Source organism: Schistocerca cancellata, chromosome 3 (genome assembly GCF_023864275.1).
Source record: "Schistocerca cancellata isolate TAMUIC-IGC-003103 chromosome 3, iqSchCanc2.1, whole genome shotgun sequence".
NCBI lineage: Eukaryota > Metazoa > Arthropoda > Insecta > Orthoptera > Acrididae > Schistocerca > Schistocerca cancellata.
This window is the reverse complement of record NC_064628.1, coordinates 198525960-198550245: the sequence shown is the minus strand read 5'-3', so window position 1 is coordinate 198550245 and position 24286 is coordinate 198525960. Positions and strand designations below refer to the sequence as shown.

Sequence of the window (24286 nt, the reverse complement as noted above, 5' to 3'; positions counted from 1 at the left end):
AAAAATGGCAACAGCGCATGGCGGCTGGATGGTCACCCATCCAAGTGCCGGCTGCACCCGACAGCACTTAACTTCAGTGATCTCACGGGAACCGGTGTATCCACTGCGGCAAGGCCGTTGCCCTTTGACTCTAATACAGTTGTCTTAATTCTCTGATAGAGATGTGCGTGGATTCTTACTGAAACTGTATTCAGTGTAGTGTTTGTGTTATGCATAGATGTAGGTGGGGGGGAATACCACAGACTTTATGACAAAGAGAAGAAGGCTTTTAAAAAGTACAACCTTACGTAACTAGTAGAGCAAATAACTATATTACAGTGAGATGATGTGTCTTGGAGTGGAGGAGAATGGGGAGGATATGTGATGATAGACACAACTCCAGAGGAGTGATATGTATCCGTTCGTCTTTTTACCAATGAATAATACTTGCAATCGAAAATTATAAAATAAGATGTCTTAGGTAAAGATACAGATATTGTGAAGCTTGTTATCTTTATTTGTGTGTGGTAAGCTCTATAGGACTACGACATGGGATAGTGACCACAACTTGGAGAGAGAGAGAGAGAGAGAGAGAGAGAGAGAGAGAGAGAGAGAGAGAGAGGAATCAAAGATCCATGGATTGCTAGCCTGCTTTGGAGATGCACTGAGTTCCAAAGCACAGATAGAAACAACTGAAGCTTGTTTCAAAAACAGATGTTAAAATAATGCTTGTTATTCATTCAGATTCTGATTTCAGACATGACATATTGCACATGATGGTGTAAACAAAAATAAATTACTGTTATGTTTTGTGAAGAGAATACACTCATTACTGAAGCTATCAAAACCTCACAAGTTATTTGATAGAGACTTAGAAATATGGTGTAATGATTCTCAATTGCACCCTATGAACAGTCCAGAAGTATGAAAAGCATAAAAATTGATAATGATCATCAATAAAATGCAAGGAAGAGCTAAATTATACTGAACATCACACCTCGGTATCCAGCTGATCTGTATGTACATCATTGTCCCTCACATAGAGATCTATGTGTCTCCATGTTCTTCTCGACATTTTCCAACACAAAGCAGGAGTTTTGCTTCAAAAGGCCTTTCTCAACAGTTTACCACAATTCTTCCTTAATCTTGTACTGATGGTGGAACACGAGGGGCACTATTATGCCATAACTGTCTGGTGTGGTGAGATGCAGGCTTGGTGGTGGCCATTTCACTGTGACTGGAAATGATGTTGAAGCATGCCCAATCCATTGGTCTCAAAACTGTTCATCAAGGAACTCACACACTCAAAAGCAAAGTGTACTGGAACTCTATCCTGCTGTAACCACACATGATCCATGACTTCCTTGTGTTTAAGCTCAGGTGTTAACCACATAGGCAACATGTCTAAATATGAATTTCCATTCATGCAATTTTCTGAATAGGTATTACGATGACATCTCGGCCCATATCATAACACAAGATGAGCTGCTTTACAACTCGTAAAAGCAAGAGGGATCTTATTTATATGAGAAATGCAAAAACCGCACTTTGATCAGAAAATAACACTCTAGTGTGAGACACAATGTTTGGAAAATTGTGCAGGGCAGGGCGGCGCATGGCTTTACTAGGCTGAGCTTTGAAATCATTTACCGATATGTAATTGCAACACTTAACCAAACAATCTAATATGCAAGTAATTGTTCTAAAAATGTGAGAATGATGCTAACCTTCTGTTTAGAACTTTAGCATTTTTATAAAGCTTCAAATAATATTTATGACTTGCAGAACTAGTATATTAATAAAATAATGAACAGCTTCTAAGTTAGCACAAAAAAGTATAATTTATTTTAGTATTCATCACAGCCATTCACAAATATCTGAAAATGGTAGAAAATCTGAATTGCGCATCCTTATAATTGGATCAAATGAGTTCTCTGTTACTAATGTGAAAACAATACTGTAATCAAATTCATTACTGTAACAAAAAATATAACATGATGTTCACAAAAAAATAAGGCATCAAAAAGTGCTTTAAATATGACATTTACATGTCTTAAGTTGGAATTTTACTTTCACATAACATTTCACACAGTTTTATTACATATTGTTGTCAGAAGCTGTAAAGTTTGAAGGGGCATCAGTATTTCTACAACTCCCATGTCTGCATTGAAATTGCACCACCCTTAACTTAATGAGCCGATTTTCAAATTCCATGAACTTTTAACGTTTTCCAGCAGTTCATTTCCCTCAACTGGAAATTTCTCAGCAATTATCTGACAAACATTAACCATTTTGCAGTAACTTATAAATGGGTTTGGTACATTAACTCTCTGGGTTTCAAACACTGTTATTTCTTGTTTAAGTTTTGTGAGTGTTGCCAAAAGTTTTTCATTTTCAGAGTGCTCATCTGATAATGGTGATGTATTTTGTTGAGATTTTGCAATGCAGTTAGCTAACTGTTGCTCCAGTTTTTTTACCTCCAGCTGGTTTTTGAAATGTCTAATTGCACTTTCTTCTATAACATCTGGAAAATACTGTTTAAGAATTTCACATACACAGGCCCAATCTTCATTGTCCTTTGCAGTAGTAATTTCTTTTAAATTACCTGCAGTGGTTTGTAATTGACTGATCTGTTCATTTTCTACAATTGTATATACTTTATCACTATCTGTGTTGACCTCTTCCCCATTCTTATCATTGCTTTCTCTTTCAATTACACAAAAGCTCTCTTCTGAGTTCTCTGCATCTTTTCCAGGCTGGACTATTTCTTCTGAAGTAATGGAGACCTTTACACCATTTTTCTCTTCTGACTGAATCTTCTCATCATCTTTTGAAGTTGTAACTTCTTTGGCATTGTAAAAGTGAGATGCAACTACAATATTGGTAGTGACGCCATCATCATATCCATCGCATGAGCCTTCTACATCTTTGCTGGATTGGCTCACACTCTTTGTTTCGGATCCCACAGAAATATTTTCAACCCATCGACATATTTCAGCAACTATATAACATCTTATGCTCTTATGCAAATACATGTTGCTGTGATCAGAAACTTTGAAAAGTTCATCTTGAAGGGGACCTGAAAATATAAGTGATATAAAATTTAATACCATTAAATTAATAAAAATTCAATTATATTAGTAATAGTTAAAATTAATGTAATTTGCATGAAAATTATGCACCATACAGTGCAATTCATTCAGAATTGTCACTGTATTATTTGCACTTGGATTCCAAGGCACTAAAATTTTTCCTCCAACACAATTCAAGCTTCCAAGCATTTCCATTTTAAGCACATTGCTGCACTATTGTTCCAAAGAATGTAATAACAAAAAACTACTAAAATCAATTTTTGATATTTTGTGTAATGTGTTGAAAGAACACTAGTGCCTCCAATATACTCACACTGGAAGGGGTAAAACTGAAAAGAGTGAGAGACAAATATCTGGATTAAAAGTGATATAAAATTTATGCTGATAGCGAAAATGCATCAGAATACATTTTTATAATAACAAAACCAACATAAATGTCAGTAGAATAATGTGAATGAAATTTAAAAACAGACTTCACTCAAACACCTAAAAAAGAAAGGAAGATTAAGATTTAATGTTAAAATGCTGACGAGACAGAGATAGAGAGAGAGAGAGAGAGAGAGAGAGAGAGAGAGAGAGAAGCTCTGACTGTGAAAGGAAACTGGCTGTGCCCTTTATGAAGGAACTACATCAGCATTTATCTAAATGACTTATGGAAACCATGTAAAACCAAAATCTGGTTGGCAGGACAAGGTACCGAACTTCAATGTTGAAAATGTTGAATGCTTTCCTCAGATCTACAAAAGCTATGTCAATTTTTCTTCTGACTTTCTTCAATTATATTGCAAAGGCACAGGATGGTTTCATTTGTACCTCTTGCATCATGGAAGCTGAACTGGTCTTCACGTAAATTCGCTTTAGTTTTATTCTTGATGCACTTGTGTATTATTCCAAAGAATGCTCTACGTCTTATGAAATTCGTGTCTACCTGTTTTCTCCTTGGGCATATTACAATATTTTTCTTAAAGTCTTCTGGAATATGGCCAGTTCCATACTTTTATAAAACCATCTGTGATGTTATCAATATCATTAGCTTTTTTATCCCTTAGGTCATTCAATGGTACTTAAAAGTGTTCTTTAGTGATTTCAAGCATCACTTCCACTTCTTAAACTTATTCTTTTGTGTTCCACATATTTAAATTGTTTTGGTAATAATAATAATAATAATAATAATAATAATAATAACAACAATAATACAAAATTGTTAAGGCTTTCGTGGCCACTTGTTGACAAACTGCCTATTGGCTTCTATCTCGGGTTCTTCGGCCGGCATTCATCTAATGATTTTACTGACGTTTGGCCAGCATGAGTGGCTGGCATTGTCGAAGCTTCACCCTCCATTGCCAGTGGTGAACTGGAGCCGAGCTCTCGGCTGCAGACTATATGTACCTGGCGCACCAACGTCCGAGGGCTTCTCTGCGGTCATTCCCGGTGTGGTTCTTCTCTTGCTACCTGTGACGGTCGTTCACTGCAGTATGGGAAGCCAGGATCCGTTAACCTTAAGGATTTCCTATTTCTTGTTGAAACAGTTCATGTGTTTTTGTATTTCTTCAGCTTCTCTGAACAAGTGCGTGTGATAGTGCTTCTCTACAGCCAGAACCAGCCGATTCCTTCACCTGCCCCAACCTGCAATATTGCTGATGTTCTTTGAGCCTGGTGTTGATAGATCGTCCAGTCATTCCGACATAAACTTTTCCGCATATGCATGGTATATGGTATATTTCCAACAGTGCAAATGGGTCCCTTTTTCCCTTTGCCGATCTAAGACACTCTTTGATCTACCTTGTCAGTTTCAAAATCGTCTTTACCACCAAGTTTGCGCAATATATGGCTGATTCTGTCCGTCACTCTGGGAATGTATGGCAGAAAGGCCATACATGACATTTCTTTTTCTGGTTCCTTACTTCGCCGAGTGTTTGGCTCTGTTACACTTCTAATATAATTTGTGGAATACCCATTGCTCCTCAGAACACTTTCCAGGTGTTGCATTTCGCATCTGAGGTGCTGTGGCACACACATTTGTCCTGCTCCCATTACGAGAATATTAATCATGCCTCTTTTCTGGCTTGGGTGGTGGTTTGATAGTTTGTGCAGGTATCGATCTGCGTGTGATGGTTTTTGATGCACACTGTGTCCCAGGTTTTCACCATCCCTTGTGACCAGCACATCTAGAAATGGCGTTTTTTTGTCCTTTTCTACTTCCATGGTAAATTTTATGTAGGCATGGAGGCTGTTCAAGTGTCTTAGGAAGTCACTGAGCTGTTCTTCACCATGGCTCCATACAACGAAAGTATCATCAATGTATCTGTACCACACCTTAGGTTTGCAAGACGCCAAGTCCAGTACCTGTGCTTTGAACTGTTCCATGAAGAAGTTGGCCACCACTGGACTAAGAGGACTACCCTTGGCGATGCCTTCCAGCTGTTCGTAGAAATTGCCATTCCATGTGAAATAGCTTGTGGTGAGACATGCACGGAAGCGATTTTAGATGTCTTGCGGAAAAATGGAACCGAAGTGCTCCAGAGCATCGTTGAGTGGCACTTTAGCAAACAAAGAAACAACATCAAAGCTGATTCGTTTGGTGCAAGTTTCAGTTTCTTCAGCCATAATGAGCAAAAGATCTGAGACCTATTAGATCCGACGAGGTACCGAAAACTAAGCACAGATCTGATGCCGCATATCACATGGAATACAAATCAATTAATCAAGGCGTCTTCTCTGCCGGCGGACATACAGAGAAACCTGCACAACACAGAAGCCCTACCACCTCGGTAGTATGGATTACCCAAGATCCATAAGAACAACGTTCCACTAAGACTAATTGTTAGCATTCCTGGCTCACCGACATATAAACTGGCAAAACACTTGGCCTCTCTGGTCCAATCACATGTGGGGAAGACCGACACATACACAAAGGACTCAGGACATTTCATTGAGAAGCTGAAGAAACTGAAACTTGCACCAAAAAACATCCTAGTCAGCTTTGGTGTTGATTCTTTGTTTATGAAAGTGCCACTCAGTGACACTTTGGAGCACATCGGTTCCATTTTCCCGCAAGACACCTAAAAGCTCTTCTGTGCATGTTTCACCACAAGCTATTTCACGTGGAATGGCGATTTCTACGAACAGCTGGAAGGTGTCACCATGGGTAGTCCTCTTAGTCCAGTGGTGGCCAACTTCTTCGTGGAACAATTCAAAGCACAGGTACTGGACTTGGCGACTTGCAAACCTAAGGTGTGATACAGATATGTTAATTATACCTTCGTTGTATGGAGCCATGGTGAAGAACAGCTCAGTGACTTCCTAAGACACTTGAACAGCCTCCATGCCTACATAAAATTTACCATGGAAGTAGCAAAGGACAAAAAACTGCCATTTCTAGATGTGCTGGTCACAAGGGATGGTGAAAACCTGGGACACAGCATGCATCAAAAACCAACACACACCTGCACAAACTATCAAACCACCACACAAGACAGCAAAGAGGCATAATTAGTATGCTCGTAACGAGAGCAGGACGAATATGTGAGCCGCAACACTCAAACGAGAAATGCAACACTGGGAACTGTCCTGAGGAGCAATGGGTACTCCACAAATTATATTAGAAGTGTAACAGAGCCAAACACTCGGCGAAGTAAGGAATCAGAAAAAGAAATGTCACGTATGGCCTTTCTGCCATACATTCGCAGAGTGACGGACAGAATCGGCTGTATATTGCACAAACTGACAAGGAAGATCAAAGAGTGTCTTAGATCGGCAAAGGGAAAAAGGGGCCCACTTGCAATGTCGGGAATATACTGTGTACCATTCACATGTGGAAAAGTTTAAGTCGGAATGACTGGACGATCGATCAACATCAGGCTCAAAGAACATAAGCAATATTGCAGGTTGGGGCAGGTGGAGGAATCGGCTGTGGCAGAGCAGGCACTGAGTGTGACCGACCACGTAATAAAATTCGCAGACACGAAGTTCTGGCTGTAGAGAAGCACTATCAAACGCGCTAGTTCAGAGAAGCTGTAGAAATACAAAAACACGCGAACTGTTTCAACAAGAAAGAGGAAACCTTTAAGGTAAACGGATCATGGCTTCCCGTACTGCAGCGAACGACCGTCGCGGGTAGCAAGAGGAGAACCGCACCGGAAATGACCGCAGGCCCTCGGACGTTGGCGCGCCAGGTACATATAGTCCGTGGCCGAGAGCTCGGCTCCAGTTCACCACTGGCAATGGAGAGTGAAGCTTCGACAATGCCATCCACTCGTGCTGGTGAAACGTCAGTAAAATCATTAGATGAAAGTCGGCCGAAGAACCTGAGACAGAAGCCAATAGGCAGTTCGTCAATAATAATAATGATAACGTAAAATTAATTTTACATATATGAACTTTTGATCAAGGCTGTTATGATTTCTGTTTATTCTTATGTGAAACTGACTGATTTCAGCTTCAGTACCTTACAAAGTACACACAATACTAACTCTATAAAATACAAGAATAAAATTTTTGTTGTTATTACTATTATTATGGCCTTTTTAAGAGAAGTTGAGTGACTTTATGCCCAAAATATTAATAATTTTAATGCAATACATGAAATTCCACAAAAATAATTCTTCATGAGGCAACTGTAAAAGGTTATTGAACCTGATACCCAAATTACAATGCTATGAATTCTGAATATGAATACCACCGTAGTGCACAGTTAATAGTGAATTTACTCACTGATCATGTAGTATGGGAAAATCTTTATTTCTTTTCAAAACAATTGTTCAATACTCACCTCTAGGTGCTAGCCACATACTGAGTTGAAGAAGACTGTTGTCATCAGGATTGCACAGTTCAAATTGATAACATTTACCAAGAGCATGAATTAAGTGATGGAGCCTCTCCTCACCATTTGTGCTGCACGCAGCACACACATTTTCACTTACTGCAAGCCACAACTGTCAAGACAAAATGAAAACAATATTAAATTAGAACACAGTTTCCTTCCACCAACTGTGTAATTAAAATTGGGATTCAACACTGCCACAAATGGGCTACAAAAATCCATAATTTACATGTTTCATTACAATATGTTGCAAGTAGTGTAATGTAACTATCCAGTTGAAATTTGGGTGCTGTCATATTTTAAACAAATTCCACATCTTGGCCTATAGTGTTTACACCTCTATATAACTTAACTTGCTCTTCAGGTCTTCAACTTGCCCTGTCTTTGATACTTTGTTGATGGGAGATATAACAGGACCTCCCTCCCATTTTGGTGGTCTAGTAACCAATGACTTTAGCTTCCTTTACACTGAATAAAAGAAAAACTACCCACAAGTAACTACATTAATGATATACCCTTTTGAGAAAAATCATATCCTAAAGTGATAATGCTTGTCACTTCAGTGTTTACTATTATGAAATATGTATTATTATGTACTATTATGAAATCTGTACTTTGTTGTGTAAACTAAAAAGCCTTAAGCCTTCCTAAATTCCAGACCTACAATCGCATCCAATGGAGTCCCAAACAGTCAGTCTTTCCTATTCATCTCATACGGTAAGCCTCCCCTAACCTGCAGCTCTGGATGACTTTCTTGAAATCTACCCCTTTTCCTAGACCTCTCCGGGCCTTTTCCTTCACCCTTCTTCCTTCCCCTTCAACCCTACTGCCTGAAGAAGGAGCCACTGGCTCCGAAAGCTTGCCAATTACAACAGACTTGTGTGTGTGTATTCTGCCACCTCTTGGTGAGTAGATTTGTAATCTATCCAATTAAATAATTATGAAATGCTCCGATATGTAAAAATTATGATTACTGAAAATAGTACAAAAGCTAATAAACATCACTAAGAACTTCCCTCCACTAGTCTTTAGTTTCCATAAATGATCAAGTGCAGAAAGGTTTTGCTTTCAGACATGAAATTAGTAGCTCAAACCTCAGTATAATTAGTTCCCATGTAATGAATTTTATTGGCAGACCTCTAAACAAAATTTAATTATACATAACCTTACACATTTCCCAAGAAGTACACCAAAATCTTGCAGCAATATTTTATGTCTCCATAGTTAATCTTTCACTCTGCAGTGGAGTGTGCACTGTTTTAACACTTCTTGGCAGTTTAAAACGGTGTGGTGGACCAGGACACGAACCCAAACTCTTGCCTCTTGCAGGTAATGCTCTTACTGATAGCTGTGCAGGCACAGCTCACAACCCATCCTCATAGCTTTACTTTTCTCCTACTCTCCCTTCTTCCAGGAATGCTAGTCCAGAGAAGTATGCAGGAGAATTTTTCTGAAGTTTGAGAAGTATGAGAGCAGTAATGGCAGAGGAAAATCTCTAATGGTGAGTTGTGAGGCAAACCTCAACATCTGAGTCTGTAACAAAGGGTGAGGTTTAGCATTCCAGTCCCAGCCCAGCACACTGTTTTAATCTGTTGTGAGGTTTCAAGGCATCTGATGCTGACTGTAGGGGTACTGTGGTGCCACATGGCCTTTGTAACCAAAATGAGTTCCTTGGGTGTGCTCTGGCAACTTTGATGCATGCAGATCTTTCCTTTTGTCTATATACTAGCACAAGAGAAAGATGCATTGTGTAGGCATTCTTTTAATAGAAGTCTTTTCTTGTGGTCTTCCTGACTCCCTTCACTGCATATAGTGTTGAAGGAAAAATGGAACGAAGCAGCAGTACAAACATCAATTCCATCTTCACTGTGTGAACATGCTGTTTCCAAGTTGGACACAGGAAAATAGTGAAACAAGTAACATTTATTATAAAATGGACATGGGTACTTCTTACATTTCTTGTACATAATATAGTGTAACACAAGGTTCTTTGGAGTAACATGTTCCACCACTATCCTTTTAGGCCAATGAAGATGTTTTGTGAGTGGTAAACATATTTTAGAAACTTCAGGTAGGAATATCAACAATGCAGGAGAAGATAGATTGCTACTTACTGTAAAGAAATCACAGTAGTTCACAGACAGGCACAATTAAAAGACACTTACACAAAGCTTTTGGCCACAGTCTTTGGTAACAAAAGAGAAGTACACAGCAGTCATACACATAAAAGACCTGCCCAATCCACCCACCCAGCACTTCCTATTACAGTACTATCACACGTTTATCCTACCCCATCAGGGGCTGGCCCACGTGTGAAAGCAGGCATGTCGTCTACTAGCTTTGCTGCAATCACTACTCAGCTTTTCATGAGGGCTGCCCAGAAAGTATTACATTGCATTTTTTTTTCTCGGCCGAAAACAATACTACGAATGTGAAACATTGCGTATGTATTATCTGAAGTCTCCTGAGTGAGTGCATCAAGTTTCCATCACTTCTGACAGATAGTGTAGCTGCAGGACAGTTTCAAAATGGTGTCTGTAGGTGATGTACATTACAAGAAATGTGCCGTTATTGAATTTCTCACTGCAGAGAAAGAAACTGTGGAGAATATTCACTAATACTTGTGAAAAGTCTATGGAGCATTTGCTGTCGACAGAAGTACAGTTAGTCCTTGGGCACAGAGGATGAGGTCATCAGAAGGCAATGGTGGAGCTCCAAGATTTGCACTGATCTAGGAGACCATCCACGGCTGTCACAAATTATATGTTAAGTGAGCTGATGTTGGTGTTCATCATTAATGTGATTTGTGGAAGACATTTTGAGGACGATGAGGACGTGATTCACACAGTGAAGTGCTGGCTCCACAACCAGTACAAGGATTGGTACTGAAAGGGCATACATGTCCTTGTGTTGCACTGGAGGAAGGCCATAGGATGGGATGGAGATTACATGGAAAAATGTGGTGTGTAGATAAAACACCATTCTTTTGTGTGTTTAGTTCTCATTGTTTTCAATAAAGAATTGCTGAAGAAACAAAATGCAGTACGTTACTTTCTGGGCAACCCTAGTAACTGGTATGATTACTAATGAGCTGTCCACCAGAATGAATGGCCGCCAATCTGTGGCCAAGAGCAAAGTAAACCACCCTGTGGTACAAAAAACAGCCGAACATAACATGCTTGATTTCAATGGCTGCTTCACTACCCGAGCCATCTGGCTCCTTCCCTCCACCACCAGCTTTTCTGAAATGCACAGATGACAGTTATCCTTACAAAACATTCTCCACTCCTGTAATTATCCCAGCTTCAAACTACGGAACAATACTGTCTCCACATCCTGCACCCAACAGTTACCACCCCCTCTGTTCTATCATCTCCTCCCCATTCTTGTCCCCCATCCTCTTTGTTTGCCGCCCTTTGCCAACACACCCACATATCTTTCCCCGCTCCTCTCCTTCATTCCTATTTTACCCCACCTCCCTGTTGCACAACCTCCTAATGCTGCACCCGTTGGCATTCTAGTACCTGCACACAAAGCCACAAAGCATTCCTCTCTCCTCCCACCCGTATGCTACTATCGCTTCCCCTTCCCCATCCTCTCCAGACTGCTGCTCCCATCCCACTTGATAACTTCCATCCCACGTGATACAGTGAAACTTCGTTAACACGAATACGAAGGGACCGAAAAATAAGGAGTTCGTGTTAAAAAAATTCGTGTTAAGTGAAAAACACAGATTTTAATAAGTATACGTGTACAGCAGTACACTAATGTGTAATACACTACACTATCAATCACGTTATTGTAGACTTATAACACTATAAAGTGATTGTAAAATCCAAGTACTCACGAATAATGTACGTTACTGTCTTGGAAAAAAATCGGTCATGGTTCACTGACTTTCATGGGAATGATAATATTTTGAAATTTCACAACCAATTGTAATGATAGCGTCCATAAACCCAGCAGTGACGTCGGATGTTGAAGCGAACCGTTCTAAACAGTCCACGGCTGTAAACATCTCCTGACGGGTAGGTGGAATGGTATCTGTATTCTATTCCTCTTCATTTTCTTGCACCTCATTCACAGCTTTTGGCACACCCAATTCCACAGAAGAACATACAGCAACATCGTCATCTACACTAATGAATTCTTCGAAATTAATCCCAGGGTTCGCAACGTCCTGCAGAACTGTCCATTCATCAGGTGAAGTGGCATCTTCTAACTTGTGGACATCTTCAGTGTTGCTATGTCTCCAAGCTCCATTAAAGCACTTCCTTATATGATGTGGCTATACTGAGTTCCAGGCTGCTGCGATGGCTTTTATTGCATCAAGCAGATTCCAATTTAGGGTTGCACTATTGTTTTCAGCAGCACAAATTGCAGCTCTTACAAGCTGCTTACAATAAGCTCTCTTTATGAGAGAGATTATGCCTTGGTCCAAAGGCTGAAGGCGGCTTGTGGCATTGGGTGGAAAAAACTGAACCTTTATGTTGGATAGGTTCAGATCATGAACGTTATGGGCAGTACATCTGTCCAATGTAAGAACAACATGTCTATTTTGAGCAACCACTTGACTGTTGAAATGAAGAAGCCACTTGCGAAATGATGTGCCATCGATCCAAACTTTCTTGTGGTGAGAGTAGATGCAAGGTAAAGTGACCATATTTATGTTCTTAAAACAACGTGGTTTCTCGGAGTTACCGATAACCCAGGGACGAAACTTTTCACTGCTGTCAGCATTACAGCACAGTACAACACTCACATGTTGTTTGCTTCGTGCTCCACCATGATACTTATCACCTTTTATCCCCAGGGTGTGATTTGGAAAAAGATTGTAGAAAAATCCAGTTTCATCCATGTTAAACAGATCACACGAGGTATACTTTTCCCTCACTCGGTTGAATTCATGCAACCAGCTGTTCGCACTTTCTTCTTCAACTTTATTTGCTTCACCACAAATTTGTACAGATGAAATTGAATGTCTCTTTTGGAACTGATACAACCAACCAGCAGACCAACGGAAGTCTTCGATGCCCATATCTTTAGCAATGTCATTTGCTTTTGACTGAATCACAGGGCCAGTTAAAGGTTTGTTAGATGCACACATATGATTGAAACATTCTAGCAGTAACGTCTCGATGTCTTCATACTTGATGGTACGAAGCCATTTATATTTGTTTCCAGAACCTGATGTCGCAGCATTAATAATTTTTTCTCTATTCTTAATAATCGTAGATTTAGGTATTCCAAACTGCTTTGCAATTGCTATTTTCTAGGTACCACGGTCCACTTCATCTAGAATCTTAAGCTTTAACTGTACATTTAGAGCTGTCTGTTTCCTCTTTACCATTTTCGCGTGCTACGGTACCGGTTGTAACTGTAGTTTTTATTCAGTATTCCAACTCAACATGGCTAGGAAAGACAGAACACCTGTCAAATCTGGCACTGAGTACATTCCTAAATGCTGCTGCACACATTATTCAATGTCTTACAATGACAGCATACGCTGATTGAGAGGTGATAATTGCGGCTACCGACCTACAATACGTTAAAAACGAGTCAACAATAAGTATAATTAGCTTTGTAGCTACATTTCCTACATTCATTTCGGAAAAAAATTACACTTTAGAATACTCTAAGGTCGGAAGTTTGTGTTACAGTGAAATTTAATTATGGTAGAAAATGAGACAGAGTTCATAATTTGCCTTAACCGATAAAACATACCATAAGAACTAATGTATTCCTGGTGGGACCAATATTTTTTTCGCATTAACCACGAGTTCATCTTATGCGAGTTCGCACTAACAAGGTTATACTGTAGTTGCATTCTGGTTCAAGCTGCCGAAGTTGGTGGTCATGTGTGCATGATGTGTGCTTGCGTGAATGTTGTGTGTTTCTCTTCTGCTGTTGAATCCTATGGTCAAAAGTTTCATGCAAGTGTCTTTCAATTGTGCCTGTCTACAACTTAATGTGTCTTCTTTGCAGTGAGTAGCAATCAATCTTTTTCTGCAACGTTAAAAAGTATTTCAGGTAGTTACTAAGCTGAGAACACCCTTGTACGAGGGTTAGAACTTTAATAGTGGCGACTATTTATTTACAGCTTGTAGAAAATAAATACATGGTTCAAAGTTTTACTGACCTTCGAAGTAGTCACCAGCATTGTGTATAACCCATTGCCAGTGATGTGGAAGTCGTAGGATACTCTTAGCAGTGCCAGTTGTGTTGACAGTTCGAGTGGCGCGGTCTATTGCCCAACGAATTTGTAGCCATTCTAAAGTGAATGCCGTGTGTTTCCTTCAGCTTAGAAACTGAGTTGAACTTACGAGGGCTTACGCCAGGGGAGTGCAGTAGGTGGTATAGCACTTAGCAGCCCCATCAGTCAAACAAATCAGTAAGAACTTGCACTGTACGTGCTTGAGCATTGTCCTGCAAAATGATGGTCAGGTCCTGCAGAAAGTGTCATCACTTCTGTCTCTAAGCTGGTCGTAGGTTGTGTTCCAAAAATGAACAGCATAGAGACAGAAGAGATGACACTTTCTGCAGGACCTGACATCATTTTGCGGGACAATGCTCAAGCACGTACAGTGCAAGTTCTTACTGATTTGTTTGACTGATGGGGCTGCTAAGTGCTATACCACCTACTGCACTCCCCTGGCTTAAGCCCTCGTAAGTTCAAATCAGTTTCTAAGCTGAAGGAAACACTTCACGGCATTCACTTTAGAATGGCTACAAATTCATCTGGCAATAGACCACGCCACTTGAACTGTCAACACAACTGGCACTGCTAAGAGTATCCTATGACTTCACACATCACTGGCAATGGGTTATACACAATGCTAGTGACTACTTTGAAGGTCAATGAAACTTTGAACCACGTATTTATTTTGTACAAGCTGTAAATAAATAGTCACCACTATTAAAGTTCCATCCCTCATATTATGTTTGGGCAGATGAACAGTAAATAAAGTCAGATCTAGACACTGTCAAGACACGAAGGTGGAAAAAATGCTCCATCTGCTATGCCACAGCACTTGTTTTTTTGGACATGGGCTTCATGGTGCCTTGGTAGACCAGGAGCAAAAAGAGGCATGCAAGAATATCAAGAAAAAATAAATAAAAAATTAAAAACAACAATGACCAATAATCACAACTGCCTCTCAATCGTTGGTTAATGTCAAAGTAAGGTGAATGTATGTTGAAACTGTCTGAGCTCTGTTGGCCCAGAATTACCATTGAAGTTGTAGAAAGAGAAAAAGTGAACATAAAATACAGAAGAATTAACGTCATTTTGTAAATTGTTGGAGTAGATCTGACATCTTGTACAGCCCTGATCTGACATCTTGTACAGCCCTCGACCTTCTGCAGATGGAGATGAAGTCACACAGCCAGAAGTAGTAGCATTGCATAGCAAGTCCACAGCTCATCAAGTTCGAAGCATCAGGGTGACAGATGGATCGAGAAGTGAGGACTTAGTTACAATCTGTAACCAGAGACCTTTATATTTCAGTCCCATTCTTAACTCAATGGCCAAAAAGCAATGCTAATGGGAGCATCCTGATACTGCCTCAATAATTACGTAAGTTAAGTTCAATATCAGTCCAGATTATAAATTTAAGTCCTCCACCATGGTTTCTGCCTGTATCTTCAAGGTAATCTCAAAACTACAGTAGCGATTTTGACACATTTTCACTAGGAGGTATACTGAATCATAAGGAAGGTTCATGTATACATTTATTTCCACTCAGTAATGGTAAGTGAGTAATATATTGTTATCTGCCCTATATTTAACTGTCACTTGGGAATGACATTTCCCGGCAATGATACTAGCTACAAGCTGGTACAAAGCAGGTAGTATCTGGCACAAAAAGCAGTAGCATCTGGCATGAAAAGTAGTAAAGTAATCAGCTGGTGCAGACCCAGAGAGCAGTGAAGCTTGACCAGAATCTACATCAGGCATGTTGGTCTTGCAGGCAAGTGCGTGCCTGGAAACCAAAAGGGATCGAATTCCAGCCAGACCAAGGGTATTTCACTTGGGCTTTTAACCAAGCATTTACTTCTCAATGGCGTTGAATTTTGCCAGAAATGATGCATAGCCTCAGTTCGGAATTAACCTGTTGGTCCCCTTTCTCCTGTTGGATAACTGGGATAGGTTAGAGATACACAGGTAGCCAATATGGCATGCAACTGAAAGATTTACACATGGATAATGGGCTACACAAAATTATTATTACCAGCAGCTATATATAACTTTCTTTTTCAACACGTATTATGAGAATGTATATTAGGGCTAATCCTAGGAAGTACTGTAGGGATTTTGAAAAATTATGAAAAAGATAGTTACTATTAACCATAATCATGACACTAGCAAACAGGCACAACAACAAGAATGTTACACACTAAGCTTCTTGTCAAAGCCTTCTTCACGGGAAAACTAAAGAAAAGAGAATAACATTCACAGAAGCAAGCACACATCAAGTACACATGACCGTTAGCTCTACCCATTCTGACCAAAATGTACCTGAATTGCGTCGAAAGGGAGCAATAATCCAGAGCAAACTGGGGAATGGGGAGGAACAGCAGGTTATGGGTGGAGGGAGAAGGGCCAGTCCTGTCTGGCAGAGCATGTGGGGATTATAGGTGGAAGGACAACACTGCCATGCACAGCATCAAGAGGCTGTGGGGGGAGGGAGAGGAGTTAAAAAATGGAGTAGAAAAGAGAGGAGCACAGAAGGGCATTGGACTAGTGAGTGCATTGGCTTAGAGCACCACACAATAAGGTTGAGGGGATGTGAACTAGACACAATTGATAAGACAGAGGGGGCAGAAACTATTGGGCGGGGACAGTCAGTTACTGCAGTTTGAGGCCAGGATGATTTCAGGAGGAGTGGTGAATTTGTTGTAGGGGTACTCCCATTTATGCAGTCCAGAAAAGCTGGTGGTGGAGAGGAGGACCCAGATTACGTGACTGCAGATTGTCAGTGCAGCTTCTGATGTCCCAAATTCTTCCTACCAACAATTAAATTGTTCATGCTGATCCCATTGCCTCCCTAACCCTCATGTATTTTTGTATGTTGTTTTCCACATCTACCTGTGCTAAACAAATGTGTGAGCATCAAGTAAATCAATGCCACCCCCCCCCCCTCCCCTCTTCCTTTATCTCAATAGGCGAATATTGCCTGGCATGTATTTTTATGTATTTGTGTGGCTTTTTGTTCTTTTTACACATTTGGTGAATTTTTGCATGTTTATACATGAAGTAAGACCTCGCTTTTATGTTCCCGGAATTAATCTTTCCCCACTGTTTACGACATTTTTTATTGTGTCCACTATGTTAATCTGCACCCAATTTTTCGTCAACATACTTTTCCCATAATTTACACATTACGAAAAAATGTTCATGGAGAAAAAAATTATGCTGGACATCCAGTAGTGCTTACAAATACACTCCTGGAAATGGAAAAAATAACACATTGACACTGGTGTGTCAGACCCACCATATTTGCTCCGGACACTGCGAGAGGGCTGTACAAGCAATGATCACACGCACGGCACAGCGGACACACCAGGAACCGCGGTGTTGGCCGTCGAATGGCGCTAGCTGCGCAGCATTTGTGCACCGCCGCCGTCAGTGTCAGCCAGTTTGCCGTGGCATACGGAGCTCCATCGCAGTCTTTAACACTGGTAGCATGCCGCGACAGCGTGGACGTGAACCGTATGTGCAGTTGATGGACTTTGAGCGAGGGCGTATAGTGGGCATGCGGGAGGCCGGGTGGACGTACCGCCGAATTGCTCAACACGTGGGCGTGAGGTCTCCACAGTACATCGATGTTGTCGCCAGTGGTCGGCGGAAGGTGCACGTGCCCGTCGACCTGGGACCGGACCGCAGCGACGCACGGATGCACGCCAAGACCGTAGGATCCTACGCAGTGCCGTAGGGGACCGCACCGCCACTTCCCAGCAAATTAGGGACACTGTTGCTCCTGGGGTATCGGCGAGGACCATTCGCAACCGTCTCCATGAAGCTGGGCTACGGTCCCGCACACCGTTAGGCCGTCTTCCGCTCACGCCCCAACATCGTGCAGCCCGCCTCCAGTGGTGTCGCGACAGGCGTGAATGGAGGGACGAATGGAGACGTGTCGTCTTCAGCGATGAGAGTCGCTTCTGCCTTGGTGCCAATGATGGTCATATGCGTGTTTGGCGCCGTGCAGGTGAGCGCCACAATCAGGACTGCATACGACCGAGGCACACAGGGCCAACACCCGGCATCATGGTGTGGGGAGCGATCTCCTACACTGGCCGTACACCACTGGTGATCGTCGAGGGGACACTGAATAGTGCACGGTACATCCAAACCGTCATCGAACCCATCGTTCTTCCATTCCTAGACCGGCAAGGGAACTTGCTGTTCCAACAGGACAATGCACGTCCGCATGTACCCCGTGCCACCCAACATGCTCTAGAAGGTGTAAGTCAACTACCCTGGCCAGCAAGATCTCCGGATCTGTCCCCCATTGAGCATGTTTGGGACTGGATGAAGCGTCGTCTCACGCGGTCTGCACGTCCAGCACGAACGCTGGTCCAACTGAGGCGCCAGGTGGAAATGGCATGGCAAGCCGTTCCACAGGACTACATCCAGCATCTCTACGATCGTCTCCATGGGAGAATAGCAGCCTGCATTGCTGCGAAAGGTGGATATACACTGTACTAGTGCCGACATTGTGCATGCTCTGTTGCCTGTGTCTATGTGCCTGTGGTTCTGTCAGTGTGATCATGTGATGTATCTGACCCCAGGAATGTGTCAATAAAGTTTCCCCTTCCTGGGACAATGAATTCACGGTGTTCTTATTTCAATTTCCAGGAGTGTATTATGTGGTTAAGTGTCTTGACACCAAGGTATTCTACTCAGCAGACTTGAACTGATAAAAGTGTAAAAGTTGGAACAATTCATGCCGTACCTCCCGCCGCTTCCAAGCTGTACTTGCCATGATGGCTGGTGACATGGGCGTACCCAGCGAGCGTCGGGGAGAGGGGGGGGGGGGGGGGGGGGGGGGGGCAGCTCCCGCGCCCCCCCCCCCCCCCCCAAGATATTCGCAGTTTTTCGCTAGTTTACTGTTTTATTTAATAAGAAATGCTGCATGTTTTCTCGGATTGTACAAGTGCATTCTTGTATTTAAAATATTTATTAAAAGCAGTTTTTCACTGGTTTACTGTTTTATTTAATACGAAGCGCTGTATGTTGTCTCGAGTCCTTGTTTCCTGAGACTAGTATGACCTAGTATCCCTTGATCTACAGCATCTGGAAGAGCATTACAGATACCATCTCCATAAGTTATCCAACCTGCTGACATCCTACTTCGGGAAACCACTATCCAAGCCCTATGCTACCCAAAGAGTTCCTCCTCCTCAACCCCTCACAGCATCCAGACCATGCTTAACTGACCTTTTCAACTTCCACATCCCCCAAAACTCCCTATCAACACTTCACCAAATCCAGAGCCAAACAATCCTGGAACACTGCTGTTAACCTTTCCATCAACATTCTCAACCCCACAGAAATTTCAATCCTATCCAAAGGTCTTACCTTTAACCCTACATCCAAATTATCCTTGATGAACTCATCAAAGACCTACTCACCCTCTCCTCTCTGCTATGGAAACACTTCTTTGCACCAATCATTGCAATCACAGCTAGTCTAACTGAAATGTTGAATCCTGCCTTCCCCAGTTCAGTTCATACCAATGTTCAACCGCGACTCTTTCCGCCTTCCCACCAAACCAACCCCAGGTAGCCTTTCAGCAATTCCTTACCTCCATCATGGCTTCACTATCCTTACCCAAGTCCCTTCCCAAGAACACAAATCTTTCAGCAGAATAAATGGCAGCCATACACAGCCTCAAAGCAGATCCTTACCTGATCATACTACTTGAAGACAAAGGCGCTACCACTGCCATTACAAATCAAAGTAACTACCTGGAATAAGGGCACTGGCAATTGACTTGACTCATAAAAGACAAACTCAGCCAAAGTGATCCCGTTCCAGAAGTTCAGCATAACCTCTAATCCCCCCCTTAAAGCCTTAGACCCTTCCCAGAACTTCTCCCCTGAATCTACTTGCCTTCTCACCCCCCACACCTCTCACAACCAGCTTCTGCATGCTTCCCAAAATCCACAAATTGAACAATCCTGCATGTCCTATTGTAGGTGGTTATTGTGCCCCCCACTGAGAGAGTTTCAGTCCTCATTGACAATCACCTCCAACAAATTGTCCAAAAGCTACCCTCCCACATCAAAGATACCCCCCTTCACCGATTATCCAAAAACCCCACCCCTTACCTTCTGGATCCTTATTCATCACTGTTGATGCCAGTTCCCTACACACCAACATCCTTCATGCCCATGGTCTTACTTATATTGAACACTATCTCTCCCAACCTCATTCCTCACACACCTTACTAACTTCATGATAACACACAACTACTCAGCCATGGGCACCTGCATGCTATCTCCTATGCCAACCTGTTTGTGGGACACCTAGAGGAAACCTCCCTAGCCTCCCAAAACCCATGATCTGGTTCAGGTTCGTTAATGATATATTAATGATCAACTCAGGACCAACACCCAATTCTCATTCCTTTACAACCTGACACCTTCTGTCCCATCAGCTTCACTTGGTCCTCCTCAACCCAGTGTGCTACCTTCCTGGATGTTGACCTCCTCCAATCTTATGACTCCATCCATACCTCTGTCCACATTAAACCCACCAAACACCAACAGTAACTGCATTTAGACAGTTGCCATCCCTTTTGCAAAAACACCCATAAAGCATAGCCACCTGGGGATGGAGTATTTGTAGTGATAAGAACTCCCTTGCCCAGTATGCTTAAGGTCTCACAAATGTCTTCACATACAGGCACAATCCACAAGAACATTTCCTGGGCCACATCAATGATCCCCCCCCCCCCTCCAAATCCTTCCACCACTACCAAGAATCAGCTACAACAAGAGCAGCCCCTTCATTATCCAGTACCACCCTAGACTGGAATGAGCGAGCCACATCCTACGCCAGGGACTTGATGATCTATCACCATGAACTGAAATGAGTGACATCCCACCCAAGATTCTTCTCACCTCTCCTAAAGTGACGTTTCGCTACTTACACAACCTCCACAATATCCTGGTCCATCTCTATGCCACTCCCAATCCCAATCCCAACCCCTTGTCACAGGGACTGTATCACTGTGGAAGACCCATTTGCAAGACATGCTCAATCCACCCACCCAGCACCTCCTATTCCAGTTCTCTCACATGCTTATCCTCCACAACAAAGGCTGGGCCACCTGTGAAAGCAGCCATATATCTTATCATTTACCAGCTCTGCTGCAATCACTACTCAGCTTTTCATGTTGGCACGACTATCAACCAGGTGTTCTCCGGGATGAATGGCCATAGTCAAACTGTGGTCAAGAGCGAATTGCACCACCCTGTGGTACAACATGCAGCTGAGTGTAACATGCTTGATTTCAATGGCTGCTTCACAGACTTGGCTATCTGGATTCTCAAATCCATCACCAGCGTTTCTGAATTGTGCAGATGAAAGTTATCCCTACAACACATTCTCCATTCCTGAAATCAACCTGGCCTCAACCTATGGTAACCTACTACCCAACACCCTCCACCCAATAGTTTCTGCCCCCTCCATCCTATCACCTCCATCCAATTCACATCCCCTCACCTTCACTGCACACTGCTCTCTGCCAATGCACTCACTTGTCTCTTGCACTTCTCTGCTCCTCTCCTTCCCACTCCCCTTTTTCACTCACCCTCCCATCTCCAAAGCCTCCAGACACTGCATCTGGCAGCCTTGTCCTGCCACCTCTAGTCCCTGCACACTCCATCAGGAAGCGGTGGTTCCTCTTCTCCAACCTGTAACCTGGTATCCCTCCCCCCTTCCCCACCTCATGTATATAATTTATTACCGCTATCTCTGGTCTTAGTACCACCTCTTGCAAAGAGGGCGGGCTGCACCTGCAATACAATTTTTGGAACGACTTATATTCATGGAACTGACAATGTGCCTGAAATGGTTCAAAACTAGAAATGGAACATTTAATTAAGTTGCTGGTTGCAACTACTTGTAACTATGACTGACTGCAACAGTGATATTATCACACTGTAACACAGATTTATTTCCTTTGCATTTTACCGAGTGAGGTGATGCAGTGGTTAAATTTAGGTTTTCCACGATTTCCCTAAATCATTTCAAACAAATGCTGAAATGGTTTCTTTGAAAGAGCATGGGTGATCTCCTTCCCCATCCTCATCACAGTCTGAGCTTTTGCTCCATCTCTAATGACCTTGATGTTGATGGGATGTTGAACCCAATATTCCTTCCTTTGCATTTAGTCATTTGGGGAATATCCCCCTCATTATGTCTATTCAAAATGACAATTTTTTTTGTAGCACCCCTCCCTCACACACACACACACACACACACACACACACACTACTTCAGAAGACCATATAACAATCATTACGAACTTCTGAAAAATACAAAATTAAAGAGTCTATAAAATCTTTTCATCAACAACATTTGAGCAAGAAAATATGTAGCTCTGCGGCATGGATGCCCCACTGAAATTCTGTGCTAAATTTATTACCTCTTTTGCAGATAAAGGAAGACTGAAGTTTTTTTCCAAAATTCCTTCTTGGATAACATCAATTGATGGTGTACCACTATAGTCCACCCACAAAGCTTTTATTTTCTCAGTCAGTGGTTCAGTATTTTTTGAATAACCTTGCAACCATGCCCAGTTATCTTTATCAGATGATTCCATTGATGAATTTCTCATGGTAATCAATGTTTTATGAACAATGACCAAAAACTTCAAAGTGTTCTGAAAAACAAAACAAAAAGAGTGTCTAATACAAGCAAATATTTTAAGATGTAATAACTGCATTAAAACATAGCAATGATAAACAGAAAGTGATATATGTGGCATGTGTGAGAACAATGATTAACAACAAAATATGACATTTATGCTTTTATGACAAAATATATTAAATTTATATTGGACATTAACAAATATATCTTTTCTATAAATGTTTTTCTTACTGTCGCAAGTCTGCTATCTATAGCCTTTCTATTTTGGCCATCAGTTATTTTGCTGCTCAAATAGCAAAACCTTCCCACTACTTTTAGTGTCACATTTCCTTTTCCAACCCCCTCAGCGCAGCCCAATTACATTCAATTATATCCCATTAGCCTTGTTTTACTTTTGTCGATATTCTTCTTATAAACTCTTTTCAACACACTATCCCATCACTTCAACTGGTCTTTCAATTTCTTTGCCATCTGTGACAGATTTGCATTTTCAATGGTAATTTTTTTTTAAAGTTCTTCTCCCTGAACTTTATATTCTTTTACAAATTTCCCCTTGGTCTCCTTAACAGCTTGCTCAATGCACAGATTGAATCACATATGCTACTACCTTGTCTCACTCCTTTCTCACTTACTGCCTTCCTTTCATGTCCTCCGACTGCAATCTGGTTTCTGTCTGTATTGTATTCCTACTATCTTCAAAATTTCAAAGAGAGTATTCCAATTTGTCAAAAGCTTTCTGTAAATCTATTAACCTGCCTTTTCTCAACATGTCTTCCAAGATAAGATGTAGAGTCAGTATTGCCTTATGTGTTCCTGCACATCCAAACTGATCTCCCCACAGGTTGTCTTCTATCAATTTTTCCATTCTTCTGCAAATAATTCTTGCCAATATTTTACAACCATGACTTACTATACTGATAGTTTGGCAGTATTCAACTGCAGTCTTTTGAACTGTAGTTATTGCATTCTTCATTCAGTGAGGGGGTATTTCGCTGTCTCATGAACCGTATCTTGCACATTAGGCAGAACAGTTTTGTCATAGTTGGCTCTTCCAAGAATTTCAGTAATTCTGAAGGAATGTCATCTACTGCAGGAGCTTAGGTCTGACTTAACAGATTGATCTTAAATTGGATTTGTCTTGTTTTTCCTTATAAGCCATACACCATTATTGGACAAGAGTCCAATAATTTTTGAAACTGATGTTTGGGCTTTTTCATATGGCCCCTGGAAAGTTTATATAAGCATTATGGAAACATGTTATACTTCTTGCTTGATTAAACCTCTTCAAATTTTACCATTTGTATGAGGCAACATCTCAGTTGCATTTGCCTTAACTGTAAAATTGCTAGTATTTTTATCTGGTCATTCAAAATACCATACCTAACACTGTTAGTTTCCTGTTCATAAGACTAGATGACATCAAAAGGATACACAAGAAAAGTGGATAAATGAGGTGATTGTGAACTTTTGTAAATTTGTGATCTGACAAATGAATAATGGAAACCATTTCAG

The 24286-nt window shown here is 41.5% G+C and overlaps 1 protein-coding gene across 1 annotated transcript in view; it reads right to left on the bottom strand.

The window, feature by feature from the left end:
• Positions 1–1812: 1812 nt before the first annotated feature.
• LOC126174816 (gem-associated protein 5) overlaps positions 1813–24286 on the bottom strand; it is a 313470-nt gene continuing 290996 nt past the window's right edge. The window contains exons 20-22 of the mRNA XM_049921193.1: positions 22551–22787; positions 7843–8005; positions 1813–3058 (exon numbers count right to left, since the gene is read on the bottom strand). Of these exons, the coding sequence (XP_049777150.1) occupies positions 2163–3058; positions 7843–8005; positions 22551–22787 (1296 nt within the window). The 3' untranslated portion in view covers positions 1813–2162. The remainder of the gene's footprint in view (positions 3059–7842; positions 8006–22550; positions 22788–24286) is intronic.